This window comes from Pteropus medius, unplaced genomic scaffold, assembly GCF_902729225.1.
Source record: "Pteropus medius unplaced genomic scaffold, Ma_sr-lr_union100, whole genome shotgun sequence".
NCBI lineage: Eukaryota > Metazoa > Chordata > Mammalia > Chiroptera > Pteropodidae > Pteropus > Pteropus medius.
The window spans coordinates 23,967,080-23,981,461 of NW_024349800.1; the positions used below are offsets into that span (position 1 = coordinate 23,967,080).

Below are 14,382 nucleotides of genomic sequence, written 5' to 3' on the forward strand. Positions count from 1 at the left end.
AGGTGATTATTAATAGTCCTGATTATTAATAGAACCTATCTCATAGGGCCATTATGAGAAACAAGGAAATGACATATGTAAATCATTTTCCATGGAGCCAGACACATAATAAATATGCAATAAATATTGACCATTATTGTCATCTTTACAACTCAAAAATTTTATTTGTGGACCCAATTCCCTGCTTTAAAACTACACTTTGTTCCTCAAATGAACAAATAAAGAAACATTCTGAGGAATGTGTAGAAAAGTTATTTCTTTTAATTCTTATTTTCCCAAGATATAGTTAATATTTTTAAATGCTCTGTTATGTTTTTGTAGTGGATAGTCTACAAAAAAGCTATAGAATTAGTATTTTTGGCCCATGGACTTAAAGAGCTTATCATGATCATTTTATTCTATGCCTAAAGGTTATAAGTTGTAAGGTGCAATTTTATTATAAACCCCCACAAATGTTTAATTTTTACATTCAAAATGTAAATAAAATATTGTCACTTTAAAAAAAAGAATTATTAGTTTAAAACACTACAATTCTATGGTAAGAAAGTTTGATAACCATCAAATGCAAACAGATTGGGAATGGAAAATGAACACCACTCATTACAGTAACACTGTCTGCATCACTTCAGTAATAGGGCCGATTAACATTTCTATTCTAAACTCTATTTTTTCAAGGATTACAACATTGCTGGTATGGATTCATTAGCGCCATACTTACATACAAAATAGTAGCTTAGAACACATAAATGTTCCTAATAAGTTTTACTGTTCCCAAAGAAGTAACCATTACAAACTTTAGGAGCTAGAAATGTAAAATTTGTTCTCTGTAACAATTACCAAACAAATAAAAACAAAACAAACAAAACAAAAAACATTACTAGCTGATGGAAAAAGTTATCTAGTATTTGCATAAGGATTCTACAGACCCTAAGGTGGGATGGCAGAAAATACAGACACACACACGCCACACACACACACACACACACACACACACACACACACACACACTCATTCACTCACACAGTACTATTATTTAGTATTCAGACTATCATTGATTTAAGATTACTCAATTTGGGAAGTAAAAATCCCCACACTGCTCTGTCTCTGCCACAGATGCCCTTACCCAAAATGGATGTTGAGACCCCTTGGGCCTCTCCTCCTCCACTGCCGTTTTCATTTCTGGCACATCTGGCTGTAGGGCCCACTGAAACTCTTTCTTACATTCCTTCGCTCTTTTCTTGCTAGAGCCTTCTCCAACATACCAGGAGAAATCCCCAGCAGTGTACGCCACCATCCAGGCTCTACCACCAACCCCTCAGGGTGCCAGAGCCTCAATGTCAAAGGGGCTGGTGCTTAAAATCCAGAGCTGCTCAAGCTCTGAGAACCAAGGACTCAAATCTAGGAAAACTATTCATCTTCATTTAGTTATATTTTAAATAAATAGGTTTTTGTGGGTTTGTCAAGGCTGTGGATGCTTATAAGAATGCTTTTTTTTTTGGCAGGGGTGGGGGATGTATTCTCAATTCCACAAAATCACCTTCTAAATATACTTCAACCCATTTAAAATTGAGTATAGTTCCTCAAAAAGTTAAAGAATTTATGAGCTAGCAATTCCAACTCTAGGGATATACCCCAAAGAACTGAAAACAGGGATTCAAAGAGATGTTTGTACACAAATGTTCATAGTAGCCAGAAGATGAAAACAACCCAAATGTCCCTCAATGGATGAATGAATGAATAAAATGTGGTAAATACATACAATGGAACATGATTCAATCATAAAAAGGAATGAAGTAGTGGTACATGTTATAGCATAGATGAACCTTAAAAACATGTTAAGTGAAAAAAGCCAGACACAAAAGGACAACTATTGTTAGATTGCACTTACAAGTACAGAGTTCCTGTTTAAGGTGATGAAAAACACTGGAAATAGTGGTAGTGATTGTACAACACTATGAATATACTACATGTTGCTGAATTGTATACTTTAAATGGTTAATTTATATGTGAATTTCAAATCAATCAAAATTGTATATAGTCAGCATCTACAAGTATACAGAAACTGAAATAGCAGGTAAAGTATATTTGTTCTATAAAGAAGATAAGATGGGAAAGAGGGCTGACTCAAGAGCTAGAAAATCTAAAACTCAGGTTCAAGCCCTAATTCAGCCATTACTAATTAGGACATCTTAAATGAGTTGCCTATCTGAGCCTCAGTTTGGTTATGTAAAGAATATGGATACTGGCCTTTTGAGCCACTATTCTCTTGCTCAGGCCCACTTCCACATCTGGAAATGTACTTTCCCTTCTAATGAAACTTTTCTTTTCTACTGTAAAAAAACAAAAAAAAGAGGAATATGGATACTATCTGCTCTATTTAATTCTAAGGCTAAGATTCAGAAAGTACATAGAAAATTCTAACATACCAGAGAAAAGGTACTAACTACTATAGCAAATAAAAAGTTGGAACTATTGGAACCCTCAAAAGGAGGGGATGAGCACATGCTTTTCCTTTTTAACTTCTTATATCTTACTACACTAACTTGGTTTTAGGCGCATCTTAGGAAACCATTATTTGGGCTGGAAGAGGTTCAATCCAGTTCAGAGTGACTCTCGGAACTTATCGAGTTGGGGAACTAAGTCAATTTTAATCTAAATCTCCAGTAGCAAACCCAGTCTAGATGAGATCTGTCCTGCATAGTAAGGAATATAAAACTCTGAAGGGATTCTAGAATCAATCTTTACTCCATGACTGTCTTTTAGATTCTGAATGATCCATAGTTGGAATGGGGCCGTTTCAAAGCTTCACTGGTAAAATATGAGGTGGGGAGGAGAACTTGAGTCTATTTTGGTTAGAATCCTCAATATATCGGGTTCCAAGTGTGAATGAAGAGAAGAAATTAGAATTTCTAGCTTTTTCTCTGTGGCAGAAGGCTTCTTGTATAGTAACATCTACTTTATCCAACACAAAGAGGAAAGGTGGTCCACTTGAAAGAATTTGTTAAAAAATTAGTTTCTTTAAAATATTTAAAGACAATAATTTTAAATGTATTACAGAAATTATGTTACCTAGTATTTACATTTTTTATATCACTAACATAACTAGTATTTTCAAAATTCCTTAGAAACCAAGGGAAAACATGCAAATGTGAAACAATATATCGGTTTATGGAATACCTGTTGAATCCAAACAAATGTATAAGACTGAGCATGCCATGTAATTTGTTAGGGCAATGACAAATGTGTTCTAGGTAATCTGGTGTAGCAGGAAAGATCCTGTAAGATAGGGTTTTGATGACCTGAATTCTAGTCCAAGGTTGTTCAGCTTCTCCTATGCTTCTGTCACTTCTGTACTATGAGAAGGTTAGGTAGTAATGTTTTCAAAAAATTTAAAAAAAAATTTTTTTTTTTTACTTTTAAATTATAAGCAGTAGAAACTTTTCTTTAAATGAACTCTTCCAAAAAGCCCGCTATTTCAAATAAATATCTCAGAGCTATTCTGTTTGAGTAAAGTAAAAAATCCGACACTTGTCTGCTTTCTGCTCCCTTATTGTCTTAGCAGCCCTAAAGTGCCTCTGAAGAAGTTTTAGGACTCCACAGGACACAGTTTGAAACTCAATGGGCCAGATAAAGCCAAAAGTCTTTCCCTGTTCCAATATGTTCTGATTTCACTAGTTCAGGCATTTTTAAAAGTCCCATTTTTTTTTTTGGAGTTCTTTCATTGTAAACGTATTTTTGGCAAAACTTCAGGAAAGCTCTCTAATCCTAACCTACTACAACTAATTTAATAATCTACTTTACTGCTTTATTAATCTACTTTAACATTGCCATAAAACTTAGGCAATTAACTTGATTAAAGGAATGGATTTTCTACTCTTCTCTATTTTGATATTTTTTAAAAATATAATTTACTTTTAATTTGGTATAATTTGAATTTATTTCTTTTGAATTTAAAATATAATTTTAAATATAATTTACTTTTAATTTGGTATAATTTGAATTTACTCCTTTTGTAGAAGCGGCATTTTAAAGAAATGTGTGTGTGTAAACATACATACTGTTTATTTTCAATGGCTTATTGTGCACCCAGATCTATTCAATCTACTGGCAATCAGCATTAAATACCAATCTACTCTTTGGTTAGGCGCTAACTCGCTGCCCTACCCATTTTTACAAACCTTTCTATGTACCTTAATTTTTTCAAATGCAACTGTGACGCAAAGTATTACAGACTTTTAAAAACCTGTTCTCATGAAAAAAAAAAAAATTGTGTAGCATCAGTAACCAGATAGTATTCTCAAATTTCAGTGATCTAGTCCATGGAGCCGTCCCCTATGCATAGTGCTCTGTTTCATGCAGTACATGGCTTTAGCTGGCCAAATCTTTTTTTTTTCCCAATGAATCAGTAGAACAGTGAAGATCTTACTTTTTTTTTAAGCAGTGGCATATCAATGAGGCACAGATGTGTATTCCAACTCTGCATGGATGAGCACACTGTTCAATAGTGCTGGCTCACACGGTATCAGGGCGAGTTATCACTTCCCATGAAGGCACTCTTATCACCAGGGCCCAGAGAGGTGGCTGCAAATCGCAGCCTTTTTATTTTCAAGGCAGTTCTGCTGAACATTCAGGCTTCAAAGATTCACACTTCCAAAACTCTATAAGAGTTTGTGAACGCTCAATTTGCCAAAACTGTTTACAGTGTAATTGGGCACCGTACCTGTGTCCATGAGATAGCGAAGGCGCTTCTCCACCAGCGCGGCACGGGTGTCAATTTGCTTTTGCTCATTCTCTAGTGCTGCCAATTCTCCTACAACATACTGACTGGTGTCTTTGAACCCTTTCTGTTAACGAGAACAAACAGAAAGGAAAAATAAATCACTTGTAAGTTGCATTTTTCCTTTCTACAAACACTTAGTAAAGCACTTACCTAGAGAACCAAATATACCCTTAGTATCACCCTTAGTACCAAAAAGCCACTCCCTGTGATTCAAAGAATTTTCATATGTATTATGTATAGCAAAACTTTTGTAAATGGAGAAAATCTCAGCTGTTCAGTATTACGTTTATAATTTAACACCCAGATTTACCAGATTTAAAAAGTTAACACTAAATTAGAAAAAATTCTCCTTAGAGTTGAGTCAGTAATTTAAACACGGACAAGGACGGAAGACAGTGTTCCCCTTGGTGACTGTCAAAACAAACACAAATGACATCTTTAACTCAAAAGTATAATATACAAAAATGAAATTTTATGAATCAAGGAATTGATTCTTAAAGTATCTATCCTGAAAAATCAGACAGATTTTTTTACAAAATATACAAAATTAAAGACGAGTTTCTTGTTTTCATTGTGACTACACTACTTAAAATGCTTTTTAAAAATGGTTAAAGAGAAGTTTCTAATATCTCCAGTTTTCCCTCCAGCTGGCTCCTGTAGTTTAACATGTCATTCTGTTGATGTATTACTAATTATTGTAGCTGTGAATTCTAACTTGACAGGTGGTTTCAAACCTTGCTACATAGGATCTAAGGCAACTAGTATGCTGATTTAGTTAATCCTGCATTTAACCAAATTTGGATTTCAACTTGAAATTTTACTTTTTACAACCATTCAAGTTAAAAAAAAATTCTCCTTAGTAGTTTTATTTTGAGTAGCAGTTCTGTTGTAATGTACCAGTATAGCCTTAATTCTTATTTTCATATTACAAATTTAAATCATTGGAGGCAGAGTTATTATCTATGGTCTAGTTACAAACGGATTAATTATAGCTCCCTTTGGAATACCTGTTTATTTTGTGACATTTCTAGGGTTATGTTCCCTAAGTAGCTGAAAAATACTGAAGAACTACTTAAGTGATTACTCTCACCACCACCATTACTGCCATCAGCACTTAGAACATTATTTATTCAGAGAAGTAAATGTGAACAATCCTCTTCTGTCAAATCCATTCCCTATCTAGAAGCCTATTAATCTCTAAGAAGCCGACAGGAATTATCTGTCAGTACTCCTTAACAAGAAACAAAATCAAGAAATATGTTATTTATGAGCATATTTTGGAATTCTCATGCTCAATAAACAAGTCTAACCATACGTGTAACATATATCTTTGGAAATAGTAAATAATTTGTACTCACACATTAACTCAATTTATACCAGCTTATTATTAAATTGATTATGGTAGTTGACAAACTTAAAGTTGAAGTATCTTAAGAAATTATAAAACTGATAATAGTGCTCTGTTTCATGCAGTACATAAAATTTCTCAGAATAGTTTGATCCATGAAGTCACTGTATTTTTTAAATATTCACAAAATAAACATTCTCCCATCTCAATATGTAATATAACAGAAAAATTATAACAACAGAAGAAATGCTAGTGGTAACTTTAAAATCTGGAATAATCTAGTGAATGGTTTTTGTACTTATCTGCCAAACGGCAGAGCATTGTCAAAAAGCTCTCTTCTTTTCTCATTCCCATCCAAGAGGGACAAAACAAACTGAATGGTTTGCAAAGACAATATAGGTAACAAAGATATAAGAAAGCAGAAGTGATAGACAACACATAAAACTTCATTGCTTTTACTGATTGATTCAGTTAAAAATAGTAACAAAGTTTATAATCAGATTGCTTTAGTATCAGCATATAGTATACTCAGGTATTCTGCAACTTGAAAATTATACCTAATATTTCGCTAGGATATACCAATGAACTGTTCTCTGTACTAATAAGACTTAAAAATGAGAAGTTTTAGGGCCCTAACATGTAGTTTGTAACTCTTGGTGCATTTACAAGGATTTTAAAATCCAACAAAGACTATTTTAACAGTAATAAGAATGAAAATATTTATACAAAATGTAGAAAATAAAAAAAAAAAGTAGCACCATTAAAGAGAGCTATGCTTCCAGACAAAAATTCAAGTTAAAACTTGTTCTTCCTGCTTCTGTCCTGCAGCTGTCCATCAAAAGCAGCTTTCTCCCTGCGGTCTATCAAATATTTCCCTCACAAATCAATTTTACACATGATCAGCCCATACCCCTACTGAGCTGAACCTCCCCGTTAATTAAGTGAAGAAATTACCATATATATTATATTAATGCAAACATCATTCAGCTAGTAATTCACGGCTGATCTGGATAATGGAAAGGTTGAACACCCATTAACCCAAGCCAACAAAATGGGTTGGCTGAGAAATTCTAGCAGGTCTCATGTGACTTTTCCCTCTAACTGCAGCTCTGCGGTATCTGCTATTGTAATAATTAAAATCCTCCCGGTAGATCAATACTGGAATCTCTTTATGGGAAGTGCCCTGATGGAAATGTCTCAAGGAAGCTGGGGCTGTGGAACTCTGAAAAATTCATTTTTTTTTATCTGACAATTATCACCACACTGCAGACTAATTCAACAGTGCACCCCTCTCACTCTGCTTTGAATGCACTGGAGATTGACATCTTAAAAAACCTAACATCTCATTTTAACAAATAAAGGCACTATTTCCACATACAGTTTGGAATTATCAGCAATCATGAAACCACACAAAAAATTAATATACATTAAGCACTTCATCTTCTGATGGCTTCCTCTGAGTTTCAGTTATTGCTGCCTTCTCCTCATTTCCTTTCTTTGTATCTTCCTGTATTGATCTCTGCCTTTTTATCTCTTAAAAAAAGGAGAAAGACATGTAAAATTATTATAAAGCTTGATATTTGTGTATTGAAATATGAATTTACATTATCAGCTTTTTAATATATGTAGATAAATACTGTTAAATCATAAGATGGGAAAACATTTTTAAAAGTGTACCTACCTGGTCTATTCTCAACATATTGACTGAAAGACTGAAGTTGAGTTTTTCTGACTGTAGAATCCTTGCTGAAGACAACGGGATTTCTAAACCGTTCTGCTGCTTTTTGTAATCGCTCAGCCCGGAGATCGTCTGTGCCATTCTAAAAGTAAAACAAACATGGTAAAAGAGCCCTGATCTAAAATATATGAAATTACACATTACTAAAACAATTTTTACTGATTTAAGATACTGTCATTTAGAAACTTTTTGAAAGAAAAAGGATATAAAGCGCTCTAAATAGCTCAACTGCAAGTTGTTACCTGTAACCAAAAACTTCGGGAGACATAGTTTAAATGGAGGATCACTCTTAATAACTTTGATTCATCAGACACTGGGAACCCCTGTGTCTTCTCCTGATGATATGTATCATTTAAAAGCCATGTTTCCTCTGTCTGTTCCCCCCCAGTATTCTGCCCAGCCCCACAGACTTGTATGACAAGAAGAACTAGTTTCTAATTTTATGCCCATTGAGATAAACCACTAATACTGGATGAAGGCTAAAAGGTAGGATTATAATACTACCCCACTGAACTGCATTTCATCAGCTATAACTTTCCAAAGCCAGATTTGTAAGTAAGCCCTTTATAGCTAAAGAAACTACAATTATCTTTTCCAGAGCTTCCTATGTTAATACTGGTAACAAATTCAAATGGTTCTATCAACAAGAAATATCCCAGAAGACTGAACCACTGCAGTGTGTGGAAGCTGCAGATACCGAGGTGCTGTGTACCAAACAAATATTTCATTTTATTCCTAATCTTTTATTATTTTTATTAAGTGTTTTGAAAGTAAATAGGGAAAGGCTAAGATGCATGACTAATAGCTAAGCCTGCTGAATGCTGAAACTGGTTATCAAAAGCTACCAAGACTTTGCCCTTCCTCTGCATTGAGACAATTGGTAATGAGGGAGTCCTCCAATGGCCTATTCTCTAGCCTCAAGGAGGCCTGGGATACAGAATCCTCAAGGGAAGGTAACAGTTTATCCTTTTCCACAAACACAGAATGCCTCATTTATAAACGTGTAAACTGCATTTTATTAAAAAAATAAAACCCCAAATCAATGCTGAAAGCTTCAAGAGAACAGATGGACTCTATATGTTCTTTATAAGCACCATTTAAAAAATCTTAACTAAAAAGATCCATACAAAGACAAGCTGTTTAAGCACACCTCTTGTTGGAATAACTTTAACAATTACTACATAAGATCTTTTTGCAAAGCAAAACCAATTTCATCTATTTAAATAATTAAATCTTAAGAATGAAAATACCTCTACTTTATTTTTTTAAAAGTCATATATTTATTATTAGTATTGTGCTTATAATATGCTATATAGTTAGAACAGAAACAATTTTGGCTTTTATCTGTTTGTTTGTTTAGAAAAGTGTATATTCTACTGTTATAATAACTTCCCAATAGTCTAAAACTTAAGTCTTTATCAAAATAAACAAACATGGCTAAATTTTTTGAGGCCTGGCAACATGCTAAAATATCAGTGCGATTAGCTAGCAAATCCTATCTTAAGAAACCTTTATATGACTAGGGACTTCTGCCACTTTACAAATGTATTCCTCTAAACCCACTAATTCAGTTAGCCTTTTCAATCCATTGTATTATTCTTAGGCCAGCTTCATTCTGCATTAAATCCACTGCAGAAAGCTAAATTGAACGCAAAAAATCAGACCTGATCCAGGCTTTCTTTTGTTCAAAGATAGAGACCAAAAGTCCTCTGGTGCTGCCACACACTTTCATCACCAATTTATAGAAACCGACAGTATACGGGAAAAGCAATGAAAGTCATTGTTTTGGGACTTCAAAGCATCTCTGTCAGGGGAAGGAAATCCTTTCAGTCAGCAGGGCAGTCCCCATAGTCCGCAGGTGGGTGAAAAGTTATACAAGACTAAAAGTACCCTAAAGCTAAAAAAATATTAATGATACAATGAGAGGAAAACAGGATAAGGCTTGATTGGGGATAATATGAGTTGTCCAAATAATAATAATAATAAAATAATTAATAACAACAACAACAACAACGACGACGTGACATTTTGCCTAAAATCTTATAAAAGGTAAGATTTATATTGGTACAAAACACATGAAAGTTTTTAAAAATTTATATTCTATCACATACCATCTTCAGGTGTTAATTAACATTAATCTAAATAGGCTGAAGGTTGAGGATGATAGAAAAATATGCTTGACTTCTAGCAATATTCTTCTTAGAAAAATATAAATACATATAGAAGTCAAGAATAGTTTCTACTTTTACTAATATAAAGTAGTAGTTTATTTGAAAAAGATGAATATTGATTACCATATTGATATTTAATTTATTGGCTAGTTAATAAAAAGTTTATATCTTAATGTGAAGAATTTGGTAAGAAATTGATTTTAGGATTATAAAGTACCAGTGGAAACTAGAACACACAGATACCAAGTCAAATATTTTAAGCAACATTTACCTTAATGTCTTGCTCTGCGCTCTCAGTTATAGTTTTCTGAGATGTACTGGAGAGTGAATTTGCCACCTGTGGCTGAACTTCTAGGAGCTTCTTCAGCTTCAAGTCCACCAGCTTAGTGTTTTGTTCTGTTAAATACGCAAACACTGTGAATAACTCAGTGAGATGAATTTAGACGTATAGGCTATCAATTTAGAGAATATCATAAAAATATTATTACATTAAAAAATAAAAGGACATTTGGGTATTGAAATAGTATATTAGACCAGACAAAACTAACTATCTCTCTTTCTCCCCCAACTCTTTACACACACACACACACACACTCTCTCTGTAGTATAACTGAATAGTCTTTAGGTATATTAACTATATTATTTTTTAATTGAGATATAATTGATACATAATATTGTATATAAGTTTAAGGTGTACAGTGTGTTGATTTGATATGTTTCTATACTGAGATATGATTACCACAATAGCATTAGTTAACATCTCTAACATGTCACATAATTATCATTTCTTTTTTGTTTTGGGAACAATTTAGATTTAGTCTCTTAAAATATATTATTTGCATATATATAAACACATATATGTATTTTTTCCCCAAATCAGTCCCTTTAACGAATGTAGTTAATATACCTAAAGACTACTCAGTTATAATACAGTTAAAAGTAGCTATGCTTACATGAAGACCCAAGCCTGTATTTGATGTATTTATAAGTAACTGTATAGGTTATATATACATAATAAAACAAGCTATTACAAAGTAGATATTTAAAAGTGATAAATTTTATTCTAAATTATATTTTACAGTTTCAATTCTTCTAGTATATTAAATTTATACATATATTACCATATTAAAATAAGTTCTTAACATCTCAGACAGTCATGTATACACTGTTAGAATTCAATGTTTATCTTTGTACATATATACCCAGCATTGAAACAGGGTATATATTTACAAATATTTTTTAATTAGAGGGCAGAAATATAATAAAGATTATCAATTTTTGAATGTGTTAAATATGGATAGAAATTTAAAATAAACTTTTAAAATAAACAATTTCAAATTATTTTTAGCAAGTACATTAATCTTTAATAATAAAATAGTTCAGAAACAAATGGAAACAAATAATTCTACTTAAATTCACTCACAGCAACTTTGTAATAAAATGGCTGTAAAAGATATGCCAACCATTTGGTGAAAGATATTTTTCATAAAGATTAATAAGTTTTCTAATTATAAGACTCTTAATAAATGCTATTATCATTACTTTCATGCAAATTGGTCAGTTTATATTGGCAGGCTTCTCTTTTAAACAATATCTGATGAACTATGGTCAAATCAAGATAAAGATTAAACAATTTATTATTAAAACATTATGACTTTTATATACATATTAAAAAAAGAATTTTGGGGAAAATAAAGCAAGGATAAAAATCATAATGTATGCTACATGCTTCCAGATTCCAGTTTGTATTCCTATTTCTTTTTGCCATGAAATAAACCATAGCCTAAATTGGAAAGTCTGTCCTATACACACGCCAACACTTACTGGCATTCTTGAGAGTTGTAAACAATATATTAGCTAACTCCCAAAACAGAAAGACTGAGATGTGTTTCCTTTTTTGGCATACATAAAGTAGGAAGAGAGTTTTTAAAAAGAACAAGAGTCAAATCTGTTAGGCCTAATATTAACAGACTTTTAAAATATCTCACAAAGTTCCTATTACTAAAACTAGAAAATTCTCATATTACTTAAGATGGCTGATTTTCTTGTCTTCATAATTATTGTAAAATCAGGAACTATGCATTACTAATGTCATTAATTTTATACTGCCATAAATTAAATCTTAAGGCTTCAATTCTGTACTTATGGATGTCCTCAGCAGGAAAAGGATGTTTTTGGTTTCTGATAAAGGCTTTGGTGGTGGTTGTGGTGAGAAGGTGGGTAAGGCAAGAATAAAAATCTTTTTCAAAAAGAAAAATTAAACTTATACAGGTTCTACAGCATTTTAAATAGAAAGATAGCTCTGATTTGGGGTTGAACATTTAAAATTTTTCCTTAAATATCAGCTTTCTCTGGGACTTGCACAATTATAAATATGCTGACTTCTACCTAGTAAAGGATAATTTAATATTAGACCATAAAGGAGCTACTGACAAGGGGGCATGGGTTTTCTTGGGTGCTCCCTATAGTTAGGAAGATCTTGGTTGATTGTTTCTTGGATCATGATTTCAGAATTTCAAGGGCATGTCAGGGCTGGGAAGAATACCTGCTCTCACTCTCTTTAGCTTCTCATAGGAAAAGAGTAAATATTAGAGGCTTCACTTCCTTACCTTTAAATCTAGAGAGATTACAAATGACTTTTATTGCTATGGAATTAAATTCAATAAGCATTAATGACTGATTTATAATCAGTCATTAAGTATGTGTAAAATAATTTATTAGTAGTAGTATTTAAATTTTTAAAGTAAGCACAAAATATTACAACTAAGACTATCAATTCTAAGCCAAGTCAGAAAATTTGACCCTGAGTTAGATTTACATTAGAAGTATTCCATATGTACTATCTATACCTTACAACACCACACGAAAATATATAGGCTGAGAAGGGACTCAATTACTGAATGCCTAATAAATTATCTTATAACATAAAATATAAAAGTTAATCTTAGTAATAAGAGAACACAAACTACAGTTTGCTATTCCAATTTTATTGCTAATTTTCGATAAAACTAAAAGAAAACAACATAAAATTGATGGAAAGGATTTAGATTTGTGAGGATGCAAGATGTAAAAAACTACAAAAATAACTTGTTATCACCACTGATGAGATAACAATAAAATATAATGATAAAGTTTGTCATGCAGCAGGACACAAAATATTTATAATTTGAAATTACCAGGAGTATCAAGGTCATTTTCTAAGTTAGTAAGTTCATCTCCACCTCTTACAACAAAGCCTTCAGGAATCTCCTCGTTAGTATCTATCTCAATATTATCATTTTCATCTGTAGGAACATGTAGTAATAATGTTAGTATATTATATATTATTTCTGTTTTATTTTGTTTGTCTGAAACACTAAGGAAAAAAGCAGTATTTTAATGGGTTATTCAAATTCAAGTCTGACACAGATCAGCAAGTTAAAAAAATCAGTTTTAAATTACTCTTTCACTATTAGATTAACATTTATATTTTACATTCATATGTCAAAGATGAATTGTCACATCAAAGCAGATGCAAAGGTTTTGACTACTTGCCACACTCTATCCTTGAATCACTGAGCTCACTGAGTTCCTATATTTTAAAAAGTCCTCTATTAGTAATCTCTAATAACAGCATACAAAAATAAAGTTGGTTTGGTAACAAAGTCATCAAATAATATTTCTAAACCACATTTGATCACTTATTAGACACAAACGTATTTTAAAAAATCATTCTTTAAAAACTTGTAGCTATATTTAAATTATTTATATGAAGACTTGAATGCTTTTATGCTATTAAAGGAATATTATCAAAAAAGTACTATAGATAAATTTAAAGATTGAGAGTAGAACATACAGTACCTTTATGTAAAAGAAAGTTCAGAAACAAAACAGTACATCTCAAAAGACTTAAAAATGGAAAAAACCTGTTATTATTTAAAATTAAATACATAGGAATAAGAAAGTTACACTTTTTTTTTATACTTATTAAAATGTTTTAGGTCATAATTAATTAATGAAGTCTTTTTTTTACATCAAAGATTTCTATTGTATATTTTTTCATTTATATATTTTTTTAAGCGAGGCAACCTTTGGTTGACCTCACAGATTGCAAGGACCTTGTCAGCTTACGATCCCTTATATTTTTATTTTTATTTTTATTTTTTACGCCTACAGCACCTGCTCTTCCTAGGTGGTCTCCCATCCAAGTACTAAACAAGCCTGACCCTTAGCTTCTGAGATCAGACGAGATTGGGCTTGTTCAGGGTGGCATGGCCATAGACTATTTTTTCCTTTATAAATCCTGGTGATAGTCTACGGCCATGCCATCCTGAATGTGTTCGATCTCATCTGATCTCAGAAGCTA

At 32.3% G+C, this 14,382-nt stretch overlaps 1 protein-coding gene across 14 annotated transcripts in view; it reads right to left on the minus strand.

Moving 5' to 3' along the window:
- The window catches only part of EHBP1 (EH domain binding protein 1), a 308,435-nt gene that overhangs the window by 37,652 nt on the left and 256,401 nt on the right, over nucleotides 1-14,382 (minus strand). For 9 of the 14 annotated variants that reach the window (XM_039887026.1, XM_039887034.1, XM_039887027.1 and 6 more), the window contains 5 exons: nucleotides 13,214-13,321; nucleotides 10,309-10,433; nucleotides 7,810-7,948; nucleotides 7,555-7,661; nucleotides 4,721-4,844 (listed from right to left, as the gene is read on the minus strand). In XM_039887026.1, coding sequence (XP_039742960.1) covers nucleotides 4,721-4,844; nucleotides 7,555-7,661; nucleotides 7,810-7,948; nucleotides 10,309-10,433; nucleotides 13,214-13,321 — 603 coding nt within the window. The remainder of the gene's footprint in view (nucleotides 1-4,720; nucleotides 4,845-7,554; nucleotides 7,662-7,809; nucleotides 7,949-10,308; nucleotides 10,434-13,213; nucleotides 13,322-14,382) is intronic. The other 5 variants (XM_039887033.1, XM_039887031.1, XM_039887032.1 and 2 more) reach the window with 1 other exon arrangement.